The sequence below is a fragment of the Anoplophora glabripennis genome, unplaced genomic scaffold, assembly GCF_000390285.2.
Source record: "Anoplophora glabripennis isolate ALB-LARVAE unplaced genomic scaffold, Agla_2.0 scaffold526, whole genome shotgun sequence".
In the NCBI taxonomy this organism is placed as follows: Eukaryota; Metazoa; Arthropoda; class Insecta; order Coleoptera; family Cerambycidae; genus Anoplophora; species Anoplophora glabripennis.
In genome coordinates, this window is record NW_019416710.1 from 109,594 (window position 1) to 129,808 (window position 20,215).

General features: G+C 32.7%; 1 protein-coding gene across 4 annotated transcripts in view; it reads left to right on the forward strand.

Moving 5' to 3' along the window:
- Nucleotides 1-20,215, forward strand: part of LOC108911482 (leucine-rich repeat and calponin homology domain-containing protein 1) — a 148,857-nt gene that overhangs the window by 106,214 nt on the left and 22,428 nt on the right. For 3 of the 4 annotated variants that reach the window (XM_018716427.1, XM_018716426.1, XM_018716428.1), the window contains exons 2-5: nucleotides 11,952-12,148; nucleotides 17,268-17,585; nucleotides 19,669-19,909; nucleotides 19,970-20,168. In XM_018716427.1, coding sequence (XP_018571943.1) covers nucleotides 11,952-12,148; nucleotides 17,268-17,585; nucleotides 19,669-19,909; nucleotides 19,970-20,168 — 955 coding nt within the window. The remainder of the gene's footprint in view (nucleotides 1-11,951; nucleotides 12,149-17,267; nucleotides 17,586-19,668; nucleotides 19,910-19,969; nucleotides 20,169-20,215) is intronic. The other variant, XM_023455278.1, reaches the window with a different exon arrangement.

Consider the following 20,215-nt stretch of genomic DNA (forward strand, 5'->3'; position numbering starts at 1 on the left):
CGAATGTTATGTCTTGCCACCTGAGTATTTTCAAAGACGCCGCAATAAAACGAATAAACAGGTGCAAAAAACGATCAAACCATCAAGGTTTTAGGTACTGAAATCTACGAAAATACTAACTTTTTTATATATAATTCCACATGTAAATATTCTTATAACATTTACTTGCTTAGTCCTACATATAAAATTGTTTACTTTTATTTATAAGTACGTGAAAATAATTCTTAAAATGTGGGGTTAGAATAACAACAAACGCATGTTTTACAAACGCTTTTTTTTAGTTATTATTTTATTTGAGTAAATTTAAATGGTAACAATGAATAAACAAAACATCAAGGATTTTATTTTTGTGCTTACTTTTGTTCTACACGTTTTACTTTTAAAGATTTCAGTACCTAAAAACGCCAGAAATTTCACTATTTCTCGGCCAAGAATATGGCCACCTTAATTACTTCAGTAAGTATACATGCCAGTAAAATAGCATGCCAGGGACAAATAGCTTATATGCTAATTTCTAATCTAAAGATGATAGAAATACTAATTGTGTTATTGGTAGCTGGAGGTGATTTATTCAAATCATCAAAGCCCGAGGAAACATTTGGTACTGAAAAAATTGATGTACCATTGACCTACTGCTGACGAATTCTTTCCAAAGACAATTTTGGAATTCATCTTCAATAGGTCTTGGAGTTGAAGTATTTATTAAGGTTGATGTATTTTCTAATCTTTGCCGGGCAGTGGATATTTCTGCGTGACTTCCATCGTAGTGTCGTTTTCTTGCACGTGATATTATGTTAGCGACCGATCCCACTGTTTGTTTGTATGCTGATTTTAGGATCTCGCTAGTTGTTGGTTGTGATCTCGGATTTGATTAATTCATTTATGAATTATCTTCTTCGGACTGTGAGGGTTGTTCTGATGTTTGATCATTATGTAAAAAAATATTATTTAAAAATTATTTTAGTTTATTTATAATATTTTATGCATGTACTTTTATGTTATTCTTTCGGAAATGATATATGGCTCTCTTGGGTTTGGACTTTTTTGTGTGTGTGACTGTGTGATGCAAGTGTTCACTCAGCAAATGGCATCTTGGCCATTGAACAATGATTTTGATTACTACAAATACCACGTTAATAGAAATTGATTATAAAAGCTCATACTGTATTAAACACAATTTGCAACCAGGATTATACCTAGGTCCACATTTCCCATATAGTACAGGGACTCGTATGATAGCACGCGGCGTGACAACCGTATGTCTTTGCTTTAACAATTGTATTTGCGACTTTATGAAAGGAATGAACCACGACATTAAATTTTTATGTACATTTATGTGAGCATCAATTGTTTGTAAGAACGTTGAGATGTTCTTTCACTCACTTATTTCTGTCGATTGGTGACATATGTGTTCAATTAAATTATTTAGATTATTTATACTGTTTGTATAATTTTCTGGCGGCTAATGAATGCCGACTGAAATATATTTTCTTGCGCCGTTTATTTAATAAACATAGCTATGTAAACATCGATACCACCCCATAGTTTTCAAAAGTCACGATCCCACGCCATCACGCCAAAGGCTTTAAAAAGAGAATTATTGAAGAAATAGTTTGGTGTAAAGTAATATATTAAATTAATAATATATCACATTCCGTCCTTCTCCACTGGCACTCTCTCACGGATTTTCGCCGGTGCAACATTGACCCCAAGGAATTGACAAATGTCTAGAGACTGCGAATTATCTTTGCTTCGAACCTCCAGACATCGCGTTTCTTATATGATGTAGGCCAGAGATAATTTTAATGAACTCGTTTTTACGATTTGGGTCTTTTTCTTTAGTTTTACATAAAGAAAAAATCTGACGGTACCTAACTTATCATAGTCCAAGAGCTGCCGACGAATTTAGGGAATGTATTTTAGGCAAGTTGAAATAATAAAAAAATAGTATTTCATCAATTGGTGAATTTGGAATCGTGAGTCAGGTAGAGCGTTTGCGGTTATTTCGCTATTTGCAAAAAAATAAACCAAAAAATATCTTTTAGGCAACGTGGAATTTTTTAAATCTTTTTATTTCAGCATTTATGTAACCTAGAAATAAAAATCCCAGACTTTTTTGTCGGTTAGAAAGTATGACTCGACCCCCCCCCCCCAAAAAATATATTTAATTAATATACGCAAAAAATATACTTTTTTAACATGTTTATTAATTAATATTGAAATACTTACGTTTAAATTGCCAGACGAATTAAACGGTTTTAACAACCCCCTGACGCAAATAAAGATTTTAAATGAAAGACCACGTGACTCGAGTTTACCACATTGCTCGGGCCCTGTATACACAACAGAGTATTTTGGAGCAGTTTATTTTTTTTGAAAAATTAATAAATAATAATGTTTGCAGTAACTCTAATGAAATAGTAAAATTCAATAAATTTATAAATTTTATTATTTAAAAAAAATAAAAATGTGTTATGAAAATCCTTTGAAAAATTAGATATTCTAAACAAAGCATTTTGTCAGCTCTTGGACTATCAATGATCAAGAGAAGTGCACATACGGACAGCCTCGACTCGAAATAAAGTGGATTAATTCTGTTGTCTCTAGGGGGAATTGGGTTGCAGTGTGATCTTCCAATATATCTGACTCATCGGATGCTGGGCGCTGATTGGAAAACTCGGCACCTTTATATTATTCTTGGGTGATTTGGAATTTGGATTGATAAACTAAGTCTGTAAAAAATTTTTTGGCAATGTTCTGAATTGTAAAAATTGTTTATACAGGGTGATTCATTAACAATGGGAAAGTCGAATGCTGAAGATACTACACGTGAAATGGTGACGATTGGCGCAAACATGCCTTTTCCGAAAGTTAATAGTTTCGGAAATACAGGGTGTTGAAAGTTAAAATTTTAAATCGTTTTTTTGCGATTATTCTGAATATAATATGTAGGTTAAGAACTTGAAAATTTGTGAAACTATATTTTTTTAGTCGACGAATAAGTGCGTGTTGTTATTTCAGCATTGCTCGTAGAGGGCGCCACTTACGACCAATTTTACCGAAAATTTAGTTATGGACTACTCAAAGAGATATAAATCAATTTTTTAAATAGATTATGTATTTGGAGTCCCCCTTATTCCCTGACGCCTTGAAATAGGTCAATTTTATTTCTCGGTATAATATATTTGTGAAAACGTTAGTGGCGTGTCATTATTATTTCCTTAAATTAAACTAAGTATATCACGTTATAGAAAAGACACGTGAAATTTTATTTTATTTATATTCAAAACGGAAACTTGGTCTCTATATAGCAAGATAGTGTTTTTAAGAAGTATCACAATATATTAACGGAAGTGATTCCTCAGGTAATTTTAAGAAGAGAACTTCCCATCACAAATGTTCTAAAATCTAAGATACAGGATGTAAAAAATTGTATTTATACTTTTTTCTATTTTTGGGACATATCTCAAATTTTTGTCACATTAGATAGTATTTTTTTTATTGAACCATGGTCCACGTAAAAAAAATTGGTTTGCGCTGTGACCCATACAATCATAAAAGAGTAATTTATGAAAAATTAGATTCTGAAGGAATTCTTAAATTTAATAAATACAACTGTGCACTGACTAGTACACGTAAAAAGAAATGTAGCCTATCCAGCTTCATAGATCTAGTCTAATTGGATGACCCTGTCTACCGGAATAATGATACGATACTTAAACAAAATTAACCCTGTAACTATTGTCCTATCGAGTAGTGAAGCATATCCACCTCCACCTCCTTTACGGCGCCTCTGGTTTAAAATCATTGGCACGTGCGAAGAATCGTGCTTTAGTTGACAAAGGGCTTTCAATTTTTTTGTGAGACGTGCTACGTAAGGCATATGTAAGTTTTAGAATTTTTAAATTTACTTTTTATGTATTATTGTTTGTTGTTATTGAGTTTTTGACTCTGGGAATATTAATCAGTGTCCACGTGCCCTTATAATGTCCGTCAGTGATTCTACAAAAAATAATTGCTTTAGATTTATCACTTAATAAGGATAGATAGGAAGTACCGAATGTGTCTGCAATGTATTTCTTCGTTACAGAAAGTTGATTGACAGTAAAGACCCTGAAATCGAAACTAGAATATAGACTAATCTTTAATAAGCAGGTGGTTATGTCAAATTTAAAAAATTGGGTAGTAAAAAATGGACATGTAAACATTATAGTATAAATATTCTTTCTTTAATTGATATTTCGGTATTCATTAAATTGAAGCATATCAGTTTATTGTACAAATTTAGAAAAAGATATTAATTTTTCAGTTCCTCTGTCATAATTAATAAGAGAACTAATAAAATGAATAAGAACAGATTGTCAAGAAGAGATTAGACTACAGTATAATTCAATTAGATATTCGCTAGTTTCGTTATTCATCTTACCGAGTGCTTCAAATTTCAGAAAAAAGTCTATTGTGGACCTTGTATATGCTGAAAACTGCTTCAATAAAAAATATCTAATAATATAAATGTCGTTCTGGAGGAATTACTATCATTAATAAATAATACATTCAATATTTTAAAAGCAAAATTAATACTCCCAAAAATAAGAAAATAAGCTCAGACGCACATACCCGTATCCGAAAATGATTCGTATCCGTTATACAGAGGGTTGAAGTTTTCGTAAGAAAATCTGTGAATCATACTCATTATATTTTTAACAGAAAGAAGTAACGATTTAATCTTATTGGCAGGATAATCCAGCCACCCGAAAAATCAGGAAATCCTGGAAATGTCAAGAGAAGAGGTTGCAAAAATGTCTAAGAATTGACTATAAATTATATTTAAAAATTACTCAATAATACATATATTAAAAAAATTGGCTGTTGAATTTTTTATTTTTTTTTGGAAAAATATTTGTTCCACCAGTAAATTTCGATTTAATGTTATTTAATGTGAAAATTATCAAAAATATCTAATTCCTGCAATTCCGTTGTGTTTCTATCGAATAATATTCTGAATGTTACATGTACTACACGCTAGTAACTTTTTTTTAGATATTTGCCTTGACAGTCATAAACAAAGAAATTACTAAAAATATTAAACTCGATATTAAACACTCAAAAAGGGGTAATTAAAAAACCAATCCTCGCAGAGCTAAATTAATATGTCATACCTGAACTTTTTGTTAATTTCTGTCCAAAGCGATTAGTCTACAAGAGTAGGCAGGGTCGCTGAGAGGAATTCACATCTGAGGTTTTTGTCATGGGCCTAGATTGGAAAAGGGCCCCGGCGGCGTATCACACAACTATGTTTTTGATGATAAAGGACAATGGCATATCGTGAATGTGTTTTTGTTTTATTGTTTTAGACAGGTATCTACCCTTTTTAACTCGCCATGATTATCTGAAATGCTTATATTTAATAAACGTTTTATGTTTTATACGATTTTTTTAAAACAAAAATGATTTTTTATGTGTTAAGGTGTGAACCAAAGACTTGTTATGGATCTGAAAATATTACATTACAATTTGAGTAGATAAAGTATTTTTTATTTTTAATTATTTATTTGTCATATACAGTGTTTTCTAGCATATAAACAAGTATTATACAGGGCGTTTTTGAATGGAGTAGCATAAATGATACCAGTGAATCTACATTTCAAAAGAACACGATCTGCAAAAAGTAAAATGTTCACCCCTGAAGAGATATGGGCCATCAAAGTTTCCAAAAAAATTATGAAAATTGGCTGTAATTTGAAAACCGGACGAGGTACAAATAACAAATTTTTTACAGGTTGTTTACTAATACAGATGCGAGTTTTCAACTATTTTTCGAAAATTTTAACCCCTCGAAAGGGGTTGAAATAACCACCCCTCAAGCCATTTTTTGCCATAACTTTTATATTTCGTAAAAACTCGATATCCAAAAATACGCATTAGATAAACTGGTTCTTTTAGAAACTTTTACCTCTCTAGCAATTTTCCTTTAAAACTTTTCGTTTATTAATAAAAAAATAAAATGTATTACCATTCACCTCACACCGTATATGATTGCAATCAATCAAAGAAAAACTAAGTGTGCTGCTGTCATGCCAGTTGTCACAATTAACTCTTCTGTAAGTTGTCACTGTTATCAGCTAAATACTTTTTGGGTGTAAATTAACAAGAATTATGCCAAATTTTACTAATGATGAATATGTGGACATGCTACAAGTGTATTTTGAATGTCGCAAAAACTGTGCTGCGGCAACAAGAGCGTATAATGAGAGATATCCAAATCGTCAAGTTCCCCACAGACAAACTTTTTCGGCGGTAGAACGAAGACTTCGGGAAACTGGAAAAATACAGCCGCATATTGAGGGTACCGGCCGAAGACCTACTGTTCGTACTATTTATCTTGAGGATGCAGTACTTGAAGAGTTTGACGAAAATCGTCAGACTAGTACGAGAAAAACAGCAATGCACTTAAATGTGTCCCATAGTGTTGTTTGGAATATTGTCCATGATAATTTATTATATCCTTTTCACCACCGGCCAGTTCAAGCTCTACTTGAACCAGACATGCATAAGCGAGTTGTTTTTTGCGAATCGTATCTTAATATTCTAAGAAATAATTTGAATTTTGCCTCAAAGATACTTTTCACAGATGAAGCAACTTTTCAAAGACATGGTTTAACCAATATGCACAATCTTCATTCCTGGGCTCATGAAAATCCTCACGAAGTATCTATGACAACATTTCAACATAATTTTAGTTTAAACATTTGGGCAGGAATTGTAGAAAATGTGCTTGTCGGCCCTTTTGTTTTACCTCATCGACTTGGTGCTGTTGAATATTTGCAGTTCTTAAATGAGCATCTACCACCACTTCTGGAGGAAGTACCATTAAATGTACGTCAGGCCATGTGGTACATGCATGACGGGGCTCCTGCTCACAGCACTGTAGTAGTTAGGCGGTGGCTTAATTTAAATTACCCGAATCGTTGGATAGGTCGCGGCAATGAGGCACCTATCTCTTGGCCTGCACGTTCTCCCGATCTAACGCCCATGGATTTTTTCTTTTGGGGACATATAAAAAGTATTGTTTATGCGACCCCAGTTGACAGTGTTGAAGAGCTACAGGAAAGAATATTCGCGGCGGCTGATGAGATTCGCAACAATCCCATAATTTTTGCTCGAGTCCGTAACAACTTTGATAAACGTGTTAGGTTGTGTTTAGAAAGAAATGGCAATTATTTTGAAAATGTCCTTTAACTAAGTTTTTTGTTTTTTCTCTTTTTGATAATAAATTATTTCTTAGTTTCGTTTTCATTGTACTTCTATTTAATAAAAGTTTCTGCGACATTCAAACAGTTATTTGTGCAACTACTGTAAAGAGTGTGTATTTGTTGTACGATGCATGAAGTTTGCAGCTCGAGACGAAGTTGAGAGCTGCAATCATGTTAAGTGCAACAAATATGCTTTTTGCACATGTTGCACGCAACATTTTTTCTACGATTGTTTTTATTTCAAATTTTATTTAACAGTATTTTACATAATATTAAAATTTTAACTGACAACTGGAAATTAATTGCGCAAATTGTCAATGTCAGACGTTAGGTACTTATGGATATGCTTAGATTAAACTTGTAATCAATATTTTTTTTGTACTACTGTAAAAAAAGTTAAACTTTTGGCACAGTAGGTAGTGCAATAAGTAGTAAATTTTGCACGATCGTAGAAAAAAACACTTGTAGCATGTCCACATATTCATCATTAGTAAAATTTGGCATAATTCTTGTTAATTTACACCCAAAAAGTATTTAGCTGATAACAGTGACAACTTACAGAAGAGTTAATTGTGACAACTGGCATGACAGCAGCACACTTAGTTTTTCTTTGATTGATTGCAATCATATACGGTGTGAGGTGAATGGTAATACATTTTATTTTTTTATTAATAAACGAAAAGTTTTAAAGGAAAATTGCTAGAGAGGTAAAAGTTTCTAAAAGAACCAGTTTATCTAATGCGTATTTTTGGATATCGAGTTTTTACGAAATATAAAAGTTATGGCAAAAAATGGCTTGAGGGGTGGTTATTTCAACCCCTTTCGAGGGGTTAAAATTTTCGAAAAATAGTTGAAAACTCGCATCTGTATTAGTAAACAACCTGTAAAAAATTTGTTATTTGTACCTCGTTCGGTTTTCAAATTACAGCCAATTTTCATAATTTTTTTGGAAACTTTGATGGCCCATATCTCTTCAGGGGTGAACATTTTACTAAGGCGATTTTTTGCAGATCGTGTTCTTTTGAAATGTAGATTCACTGGTATTATTTATGCTACTCCATTCAAAAACACCCTGTATAACTTCATGTGATAATAAAAATACCTAATTAACTCAATATTTGTAAGTATATAACATAATTCTATATTACTTCTTCCAAAATATTAGGTATGACGGGAAATTCTAAAAAAAAAAACAACTTTGATGCCCCGATTTTGATAATTCAAAAACGGGGTTGATGTTTGAAATAAGTTTAAAGTAGATTAATGAACATTCAGACTAATCCACATAATATATTGAAAACAAAAACATTACAAGCTGTGATATTTTTATGGTGTCGCACATGTAGGCGTGAATCCCACACTGGGGTTGAATACAAGCACATGGTCTAGCCAGTTTAAACATCTGTTTTTGACAAAATTTCGATCGATAGAGTTACCCCGAGCACGCGTATGGCGTGAGCCGACGGCTTTTTCCAATCCCCCTAATCTCATAGGCGCGCCGCGCAAGATTGACGATGCCACGTTTTCGAAGATACTTTCTATAGATCATTAATTTTTTTCGATACAATGTTCTTCGATATCACTAGATGCAATGCGGTTATCTTCACAAATGCAAAATAGCCTAACCTAGATTTGACAAAAATGACTGAACGTGTGGCCACATGACAAGCGCCAACAATTATTGTCTAGCTTATAAAATCAGTGACTGCCATATTGTCTAACACGTGGGTTGGAATATTTAAATAAACTATTATAATTATGTTGTTTGGAATAATTGTTGAATGTTTTGTTTTTAAAGTAGTTTTTGTAAAAATGAATAAATTGATATTTCGGCAGACACGGTATCATAATCAGAAAAATTAACTGAATGAAAATCCAATATGGCGTCCTTAAGAAAAAATCGATTGCCATTTATCTGTCCTTAAAAGCACCAAGCACGCATACACATTTAAATTCTACACAAAAAAGCGCCCTAAATAAGATTGATTTAAAAAATGTTATATCTCTTTTTGGTTTCGTTCGAAGAAAATGATGAAAGATACTCAAAAGTTTGTCTCAATCCAATGTCAAAATGATGCTTACTGTTTTTTCGACTTTAATGGAATTATGCATTTTGAATTCGTGCTTCAAGATGAAACAGTGAACCGTCTTGCTCTATCAACAACGATTACGTGAAAAAAACCGCAAAATGAGACCACAATTGTAGCGAGACAACTCATGATTCGTGCCTGTACACTCAACTTTGTCAATTCGTCAGTGTTGTACCAAAAATCAGATTACTGTCCGCTCTCACCCTCCTTCTCGCCAGACGTGGGTCCTTGCGATTTCGTCTTATTTCCGAAATTAAAAGCAGTGACGAAAGGACGTCGTTTTTAGTAAAATTGTCACAGACTTTAAAGGTCATTGAAGCTATCCAAGACTTTGAAGGAGATCAATAATGTATAAAATTAATAATAATGTTAAAAAATAATCATTCGATTACTTTCTGAACAGACCTCGTATGATATCAAAATTCTAGGCATACAAAAGATATCTAACCTCATAGAAAAGACTCTTAACTGATTATATTGAGGAAAACACTTTGGGCTACCTGACCCTGCTAGCAATATAAACAGTTAGTAATTTATATTTATCTAAAGTAAAAGTATAAAATTACGTATGAACATTATTAAAACATACAGACATATCATTTTATCATATCAGTTCGTAATTTGTTACACCATTTTAAACCAGCCCTGTATCATAGTAAGGGTAAAGGTTTTGATAAATCGAATATCTTCTAGTTTCAAAAGTATAAAATTATTGAAACGTGTAACGTATTCATAACTTGGAAGCAGATACAAACAATAATTTACAATGTTCGAAAGCTATTGCAAAAAACATTTAATGGAAATTATTGAACACAATAATTTCGTGTTTGAATGGTTGCATCGTACCTATTAATTTACATTCACATGTATTGGGTCATTCTGAAAACGTATACGTGCGCTCCTGGCTGCAGTTATAATTTTAGCACGTGTTTTTAGCTTCTATTTCCATTTTAGTATGTCTGAGGAAGTTTGCAATTTATCATAAACTAAAAATATGACCGGCTGATGTATACAATTCACCAAGATTGATTATAGGGTGTCAGTAGAACAGGCTTACGTATTAATTAAATTCAAATATATGCATAATTATATATATTGTGACGTGATGAATATACTTTTATAAATCAGAGAAATGTTTATTATTTTGACTGTAACATTATTATTAATATATTATATTCTCCATATTTTATCCGGAAACTGGAAATATTTTTCAACGAAAATTCCTATGGAATGGGACCTTGTGGCTGACAATGAGAGAACTTTGGGCCAGGGGTAGTAATGTGATACATATAAGAATCAATATTAGATTATTAAGTTACATTTTTTTAAATTAAAATATATATATAAAAATGTATTATTTTCTATTTCTAAAGTAAATTTAATTATTGATTCCTTATTACCAGTATCTACAAAATATTTAATTCTTTAATGGTAAAATTTCAAAAATACATATTTCCATCAAATGCTTGGTAAATTTTTTATAGTTTCCTTCAATAAAAATATTACTTAGTATAGGTTGCTGATACAGTTCGATTTTTCGAAACGTTGCCTATAATTGAAGCGATGATATAGTGACGTGGATTTTATTTCATTTCTGTTCGTCTGCTTTTTTCAGTGAGCTTTTTGAAAATATTTTTTCACCATAAATATCAATTTTAAATTTTTTTTTAATCGCCTATTCGTGTTCTACTCATTTTTCCCTATCTTCCCTTAAAATTAATGACATAATGACTGAATCACCCTGTATATTATATTTGGCTGTCCATCTTTGTTATTTTTTACTTTTAGGGTATCTTATTTGTTTGAATTTTTGCAAATGCTGTCAAATAATCTTAAGACCAAATTATCTGCGAAATTAAAGTCACAAGGTTTTCAAGTTTTTCGTTTTTTCATGACATATAGGTATGCAAATATCTGAAAGATAACGTAGATTAACAAAAATTATGAAGACGACTTAATTAAATAAATGAAAAAATGAATTTGTATGCAATAATTAAGTATATGAAAGAGACAAAAAAATAACTCTTACAGTAGTTCGTTTTTCAAATAAAATGGAAGAAATGGGATTTTTTTTCTTTGAATTATAATAATTTAATGAACTTATTGAACTAGCAAAATACTAAATTACTTCGAATTATGAGGTTCTTAATGACATTGCCTCATAGTATCTCCGCCACTGGCACTGGTTTGTATAATTATTTATACTCAGAGAATGTTTTGTCACAGATTACCGTGTAGGTAATCTGTGGTTTAAGTAAATCTTCAGATTCATTAATATACTTTAAACGTCTTTGGTAATAGTTAAAATTCTCAAAATTATTTGATAATAACAAAAACAAAGAGAAACGTTCTAGTCAATAAGGATCTTTTGGGCTTTCTAAATTTTAATGTTCTTTATTGTATTTGCAATGCATTTTGTTGCCAATAATAAGTGGGACAAATTTGAAGAGAATTGCAGACTAAAAAAGTTATGTACCTACCTATTTTAGTCAATATTGAATTTTTTAAAAGGTTAACTACCTAATTTTTTTGTTCACAATTGTCTGTATTTAAATATGTATAAAATGCTATAACTGAAAAGGAATTGATATTTTTTTTTTATTTTCAGATTTGTCAAAGAATCGGTTTAGCGAACTGCCCGAAGAGGTGACAGGTTTTCATTTTTTAGAGAAGCTTCACTGCTATCACAATGCAATTCGGTTTATCCCCGACACAGTAAGCACCCTACAATGCCTAAGTTTTATAGATTTAAGCAGAAATCAACTAACCAACCTTCCAAGAGAAATATGCCAGCTTCCCATACAGGTGAGATGAATTGCTGTTTTATTTTATTTATATCAAATATTTAAATTTTACGAGAAACAAAAAATCTTTATAAAGATAGCCATAGGGGTGCGTATAATAAAGTTATGGGGTGGTCAAAGGTGTGGGCATCCAAAAAATATCATAATGTATGTCATTTGAAGAATATAATATTATACTTGTCATGATGGAATTCGCGCAGAAACATTAAAGCAAATATCAGATGAAATTGCTGTTCCATTAACTTTTATAATAAATAGTTGTTTTGAAGCTGGTTGTTTTCCAAACATACTAAAAATTGGCATTATCAAACCTCTATTTAAAGGTGGAGACAAAATGGACGTCATTAATTATAGACCTGTGTCTTTAATCTCTAATATAGCTAAGATTTTTGAAAAAATTATAAAAAAGCGAATATTAAAATTCTTGGAAAAATATAAATTGATTTCAGATCAGCAGTATGGTTTCAGAGNATACTTAAATAAATAAAGATGTGTACCAAGTAAGAAGTTTTAAACGAAAAAACGATACCACCTCGGTAGGCTTTGACTTTCGTAAAATGTCCCAAAATTCACGGAATACTTATTTGAATTTTGTGCCATTTGTGCGGTAAAGTGTTGCCAACGAAAAAAAATACAACGTGACAGCTGACAGTTCAGGATTATTAGAATGGAAAGAACAACGGGTTTTCATAGTTGTAATGATTTTAAAAGTAATGGCAACTACAATTCGCAATTTTCGTACAAACTATGGTCGGAATAGTGATTTAACTTCATCAATTGTGAGGAACTTAATTGAAAAATTCAGGAAGACTGGATCAATTAGGAATCTTTTAAACACTCTGAATGTCCTTCAACAAGTCGTTAAACACAAAACATCGAAACAGTTCATGAGAGTGTTGCCGAGAATCACGAAACGTAAATTCGGCACTGTGGTCAAGCATTGGGCATTTTGAAAAGCTCTCCACAGCGTATTCTCACGAAAGGTTTGTGTCTTCTTGCTTACAAACTTAAATTGACTCAAGAACTATAGCGATTTTCAGCGATGAGGCTCATTTTCATTTTGATTACTTCATTAGTCGGCGAAATTGTCTCATTTGGGGTTCAGAAAATTCACAGGTGATTGTTGAGAAACAAATGCATCCACAACATGTCACTGTTTGGTACGGATTTCGGGCTGGATATATCATCGGAATATTTTTTTTCGAAAATACGGCTGATCAGGCAGTAACAGTTATTGGTGTTCGCTATCGTGACATGATAATCCTGTTTTTTGTATCTAAATTGCAAGATATAGATGTAGACGACATGTGATTTCAACAAGACCGGTGCCCATACCATACAGCCCGAGAAACAATTCAATTACTGCATGAACGAGTCATTTCTTTTTCGCGTAACTTTCCGTTTTGGTGATCAGAATTGGCCGCCCTAATCATGCGATTTAACACCGTAGGACTTTTTTCTTTGGGTTTTTTTTAAAGTCTAAGGTTTATGCTAACAAGCTCACGACCACCCGCGCCTTGAAAGAGGACATTGAGCACTATAGCAACGAAATTCTGTCTGCATAACGGTTATAGAAAATTTCGACAAAAAAGTACGTATGTGTCATGAAAGCCGTGGAGGCCATTTACCCGATTTGCCATTTCCTACATAACCCTATAATGTATACTTTATGAATCAATAAAAAATTACAATTTTTAATTAAAAAAACTGTTTTTTCTATCAAAATTAATTTTTGCGTTAATTTTGGAACACCCATTAGATACTAGTCTAATTCCAAATTAGAAAAAATATAATTTATTGTTAATTTAATGTTCATTTATGACCGTCTATGGATCTGAAATAATTTTCTATATCAGTTGCTGAATAATACGTTCAAACAATATCTTCCTGTTTATAATACGATTGTGCAACATTTTATTTTATTCATTTTTTGTCACTATTATTAATTTAAATGGGACAATTTATTACAATAGTTGCACTTCCATTTCTTCTTGTTTGTATGTGGTCTTGTCTTTCCCACATCAGTACTTACCACTTAAAATCCCACACATGTCGAAATGACCCTGACACATTTGTAAATTATTCATGTTTCCTCTCTAATACTCAATATAACTTGTTACATAGAAGTAAAGGAGAATCTATGAAAGAGAACAACTTTATTAACCATTCAGTATCGATAGTGATAATTTGCCTTGCATCATATAAATATGTAGTCGTTAAGCAGATAAGCGTATATAAGTTTTTAATGTTTTTTTCCATTACTATCAGTTAATTGTTTCGATATGAAGTTCTATTTCTATGAAATCATATTATTGTATTCAATATATTTATCGAGTGTTTAGAAATGTTATATTTTTTATTGTAAAATATGTATCGTCATTGTTTATATCTAATTTAAAAAAGGTCCTGGAATGTGTAATATTTAACGATGTTCAAGCAATAATAACTATCAGCTATACAAGGTGTTTCTGGTGCAAAACTGACAATGAGATAGAATATAACAAGTCAGTTTAAGCAAAGAGTTCCCGTGAACATGAGTTCAAAAATGCATAGAAAAATGTTATTGGGTGATATACAAAACACATTTTTTACATAGATTTTGGAGAATAGAACAGACATTGTTTTTAGATAAAAGACTTAACTACATCGTGCGTCTCCTCCGCTATGAATGTAGGAAAATTTTCTGCATAAGATTATTGTTCATTTCGGAACTAATTAAAAAAATATTTTGTAACTTACTAACTGTTTTCGGACCCATGATCTGTCTTCTTGCCAATTAACGGATAATACAAATATTCTTGAGGAGTCTGCTAACCGAGCTTGCGACCAGGAACCACCTCAAACGATCAACATTGACGACTTTCCGATTGCGCTTCCCGTCGCGGCGGTTTACCGATTTACGCGATCACAATTCTGATTATTTTAGCTATGTTGCCCAAGTTGAATATACAATATTCAAATGTAATGAAAATTACAGTAATTACAAATTTGTTTAGTGATCAATTTGTTGGAGTCGTACCTCAACAACAGATCACCTTGTGTTTCTTGATATCGACAGAGCCAAAACCTTTCGTTACGACAAGTGATATTTCGGCGGTATTTATAATAAATTTTGCGCGCGCGACCGTTAAATCTTCCTGTGAGCGTAACTTCGCAGACAAAATTCAATAACCATTACCTCCCTCGTATTATACACCAGGTTGAATCGGCTGTTAGGCTTCGTTTTTTCCTTTCTGTTTTCTTTTTTCTTTCTTTATAAAAAATCCGCTAATTCAATTACTGTCGGAAGGGAAGAACCAGCAGAAACCGTCGAGGAAGCAATCTTGAAAAAAAAAAGACAGGTTAAACTACTACGATCTTGTATTCTGCGGTTGTCAACCCACTGTCGTCTGAGCAGTGGCTCTGTCCAGCTGACGTTCTGGTCGCTCAATGTCCAAGTTGATATAGATCACAAAACAAGTTCTGAAACAAATCAAATTTGAAAGTTTCACAAAAACTAACCTAGCTGAATGTATTAAAATACTTAAAAAAAAAAAGAAGCACGGAGATCCCACGTTAGCTGTACTTTATGTTCTTCTACCAATGCCTTGGGCAAAAATCCTCGTATCGTATCATATGACGTTACCTCGATGAATCAGACGTATCCGAGTGTTTGTCTTATTCTTGATCATCGAGCTTCTGAGGCATAGGATGTAAGTCGTTGTATGTATTTCCCATTCGTCCGATTGCCCTATATTATGGTACTCTCCACATCGCCTGGAAGGGAAAGCACCTTGTCTTTGTTCCACCTCCCAATTCCATTTGTGCATCTCTCGGCTCGGAAAACTTTGTCCGAGATGTAAGCATATTTATTTTTCACTTTTATATCCTTTCTTGATAAGCTTCTACGGAGCAATCTGGAGCTGACACTAGAGTCGTGGACATAGAACTTCGAGAACAATCGCAGTGAGACACTCTCCTGTCGCATCGTTGCGTTGGTCCTCGTTCGTAGCGTAAATAGAACTTCGTCGATGTGTTCATTCCAGCAACGAGCTGTTCTTCTTATACATAAGTCTTGTATGCGCCATTCGACGGGATTTGCTCGTTGATGGCATATTGGTGAATAATATTGTTCGACGTGCATGTTTTTTGTACCTTTTTCTCTTCGTGATGGCTGCGTCCCTTGTCGTATAGGCGTAGTTCCTTCCTTTCCATTGTATCGACGGTCGTCGATGCGGTGCTTCCGATGTACACTTTTCCTTATGTCATTCCTCAGCAAGTCACTACATGGATTCTCAATTCACACTTTTGCTGTCTACTCCAGTAGCCAGAATGGACTTATCCACAAGAACTTAAATCTTCCTGCCTCGAATCCACAAGTACAAGTTTCAGCTGTTCCCACGATGGTATTCAATGACTTTGTGCTTCTTGCCGCTACTGTCGCTTTTACGTTGGTCATCTGTTCTTTCTGGAGCTACTTTGTTACCTCTCTATCATATCCATTTCTGTTGTCAGTTCCACATTTTTCAGTCCTCTACATCGTTTTTTCATCTGGACGTGTCCCACCTGCATCATTACGACTTTACCGAGGTGGTTCAACCATCGGTCCCTTCGATCTGGGCTGCGGTGTTCAATAGCTCTTCTGTTATTTCAAAATGTCCCAAACTAGCATATGTGCCCAGTTCCTCATTCCTTTTAGCAAATTTAACATCGGGTTGGGCCGGGGTCACCTAGCCGAGCTTGCAACAATGGACCACCTCAGATAATCAACGTTGACAACTGCCCGATTTCGCTTCCCGTCGGTTTACAGATTTACGAAATTTCAATTATGATTATGTCCCCAATAAAAATTGCCAGTGTTAACGAATACTTAAAAAGGCCTTAGAACGAAATCTTTTAGTGATTAGTTAGTTGGAGCCATACTTCAATGTCAGTATTTATAGTAAATGCACGACAGTCCATAGGAAATTTTTTACTTAAAATAACATTTCTTATCTCCCGTTTCAGTGAGGTACCATGTTTTAGAAACACCCCGTATAGTAACAATAAAAATATTTATAGTGAATCAAATGAAAGAATATACTGATTTTAAATTCATATACATATCAATATATCATTTTTGTGTTAATTCCAAATTTCAGATTTTACTGGTATCGAACAACAGACTGTCATGCTTACCTGACGAATTGAATCGAATGTCCCAGTTAACAGAATTGGACGCTTCATGCAATCAACTAACTCACTTACCTCCAAGACTAGGTGATTTAAAATCGCTACAGTCGTTAGTCCTTCGAAACAACCTATTGTTAGCTGTGCCAGTTGAACTTACCTATTTGAAGCTTATAAGGCTGGACCTTAGGGCCAATAGGATTAGCACGCTTCCAATAGAGATGCGAGACATGACGAGCCTTATAGACTTGCTAGTCGAAGACAACCCCCTTAGTAGTCCACCGGCCAGTGTAAGTCAAATATTTAGTTTATTTAGATAACATATTCAGTGACAGAGAATGTCATTCACCCTTTTTTTTAAGATTTAAAATATTTAATAAGTGTTTTACTATTTTTCGATGTTTGTTTATTGTGAAAAAAAAATGTGCGAAATTTATGACAGGTTATTGAAGTTTACACATTAGATCTGTGTTTCTGTAGTAACTATAATAACAATAAACACACAATTGATTTTGTGATTCTGAAATTCATAAACAGTTCCTGAGGATTTGTCAGTAGAACAAGATATTTGCTATTTCACATTTCACAGTAAATTTTTTTTATTATTTGTACATTTTAATTCTAATACTTTTTGTTAACCAATTTTTTTTATTTAATATACTTTATCTATATAATAAGTAGGTACACACACATTTTGAATGCCACTTCATATTTTTTAGTAAATTTAGAAGTGTATTTATTTTCTGTATTGAATTTTCTTTGATTCGTATAAATACTCCTAGAAATCTGAGGTTTATTTGAATTTACTACTGTCATTATTTGTATTTGTTATGTAATCTGCTATTCCACTATTTAAATTAAGACAGTTTGTAGAAGATGTTATTTTTTACTATTATCCAATCTTGATGAAGATTTTTTTGTTATTCTTGTAAAAAATTTACTAAAACATTTAAAAAGCTAATGCTTGTTTTATTTCTGCCTTAATGAGAATATTGAAAACACAAATTCATATATAAGTTAAAGGAAGCATTCCATTAAAAAAGCACAGTGTACATATGAAAACATATATCAGATAATTAATAAATAGATTATTTAATATGGTCACAATTACTTTACATACCTTGACATAACATCAGTTACCTTGAAGTACCATTTAAGTATTTGTTTATTCCAGCTTAGTTTGTTTTATTGTCTTGATTTTTATAAAGTTAATAAATAAATAAATTAAATTAAAGTGGAAACATTACAAAAATAATTAAAGAAATATTAACACTATACAAGTAAATAAGATAAATATACAGAATATCTAGTAAGTATCTACCAATTTCTTGTAGTAAGAAGGAGGCTGAAATGTTGAGCCCCAAAGTCATAGATATTTACATTTTGGGTTCTAACTTTAAAACGTATGTATAATCGTAAAATATTCTCCAGAAATTTAAGAGAATTTAAGAGAACGAGAAAATTTAAACAGAAGTATAAAAAAAAATAAAAATTATATATGGATGTTCATAAAACGTTTTACTTATAATAATTTTTAATTATTAAGCTTTACACTGAATGATTTTTATTTTTAAATGTTAAAAATTGATTGAAAATCGAAATGCTTTATATTTATCGGAGTTTCAACCTATTATATCATGTTAATTTGCATCAATTGCGAATCAAGTTCTCAGGTTATTTATTTAAAATTTTCTAGATTATAAGCAATAGGCAGGCGACAGGCTGACTCGCAGGCAAAAGCAGAGCAGAATTACAAGCAGTAATAAAAGAAAACCTATCTTTAACACATCCTTCAGCTTTAGAAAAGTGCAATTTGTTTTGTACCGGGCAACTTGTGCAATTAAGGAAGTGTCTCATTTGTCGTGTTGCATTTTTAAAGTATAAATCACCGCAATATTTGCACTTGAATTTCCCCTATTTGGCGTCATAATCATAGTGCTTCCAGACCTCACTTTTTTTCTTCATGATGACTAGTAGATGTAGACACGTGGAAGGAAAGTAGCTGAACAAGTCCGCTGATTTACACGGATTTTTTGGATATGTTTGTCCATAAAACAAGCGCGCTCATTGTTTTAGTGTTATAAAATACGTGTTCTGTACTTCTGTAGTTAGTTACACCATGATTGTGCTAGTACATACTAGATGGCACTTCATAAATTCTCTTAAATTCTTGGAGAATTTAAGGACAGAAAATTTTCTCGGAAAGTTTCCGTTTTCCGAGAATGTTCTCAGGAGAATATTTTCACGTCCCATCTCTACTTAAGACCTATATTGCAAAAGACTTCTATACTTGTTTTTCCAGATTTTGTTAGTATAGAACATGTAATACTTATACCATGCATATGCTGTGTCAGAATTTTAATGTTTTTTCAGTTATGCAAACGTGGTAGAGTGCATATTTGTAAATTTTTGGAAACTGAAGCTGCAAAGCTTGAAAGGAAGACTGGGGGAGGAATGGGCACACTTAGTAGGAGGTCGAGGAGAAGCGGTGCAGGTTCATCACCTGGTCCTCCTCATTTGGCCGATAGACTGAAACAGAAGAGGCAGAATGTCGACAGTGGCTACAGTACAAGCAGTGATTGTTACGAGAAACGTTGGTCACAGGAGATTGTAGGTACGAACGTTATTACATTATTTGCACTTTGATATTATATATCAATGTTTTGATATACAGGCGATGAAAGGCAACAATGGTCATCTACTCCTATTTCAGTTAGATCAGTAGAACAAAATGGAACCCATTCCACTTTATCCACACCTTCTACAATTTCTCCTGCTCCAGATACTGGTCCAGAAGAAGATTCCCCAAAAATAAGTAATAGCTCTGATTATGATAAAAACGACGGACAGAAAAATATTAAGGAATATCCTAGGTATGTTGATGCATTATATTTACGGAAACTTTTTTTGATTAGATACT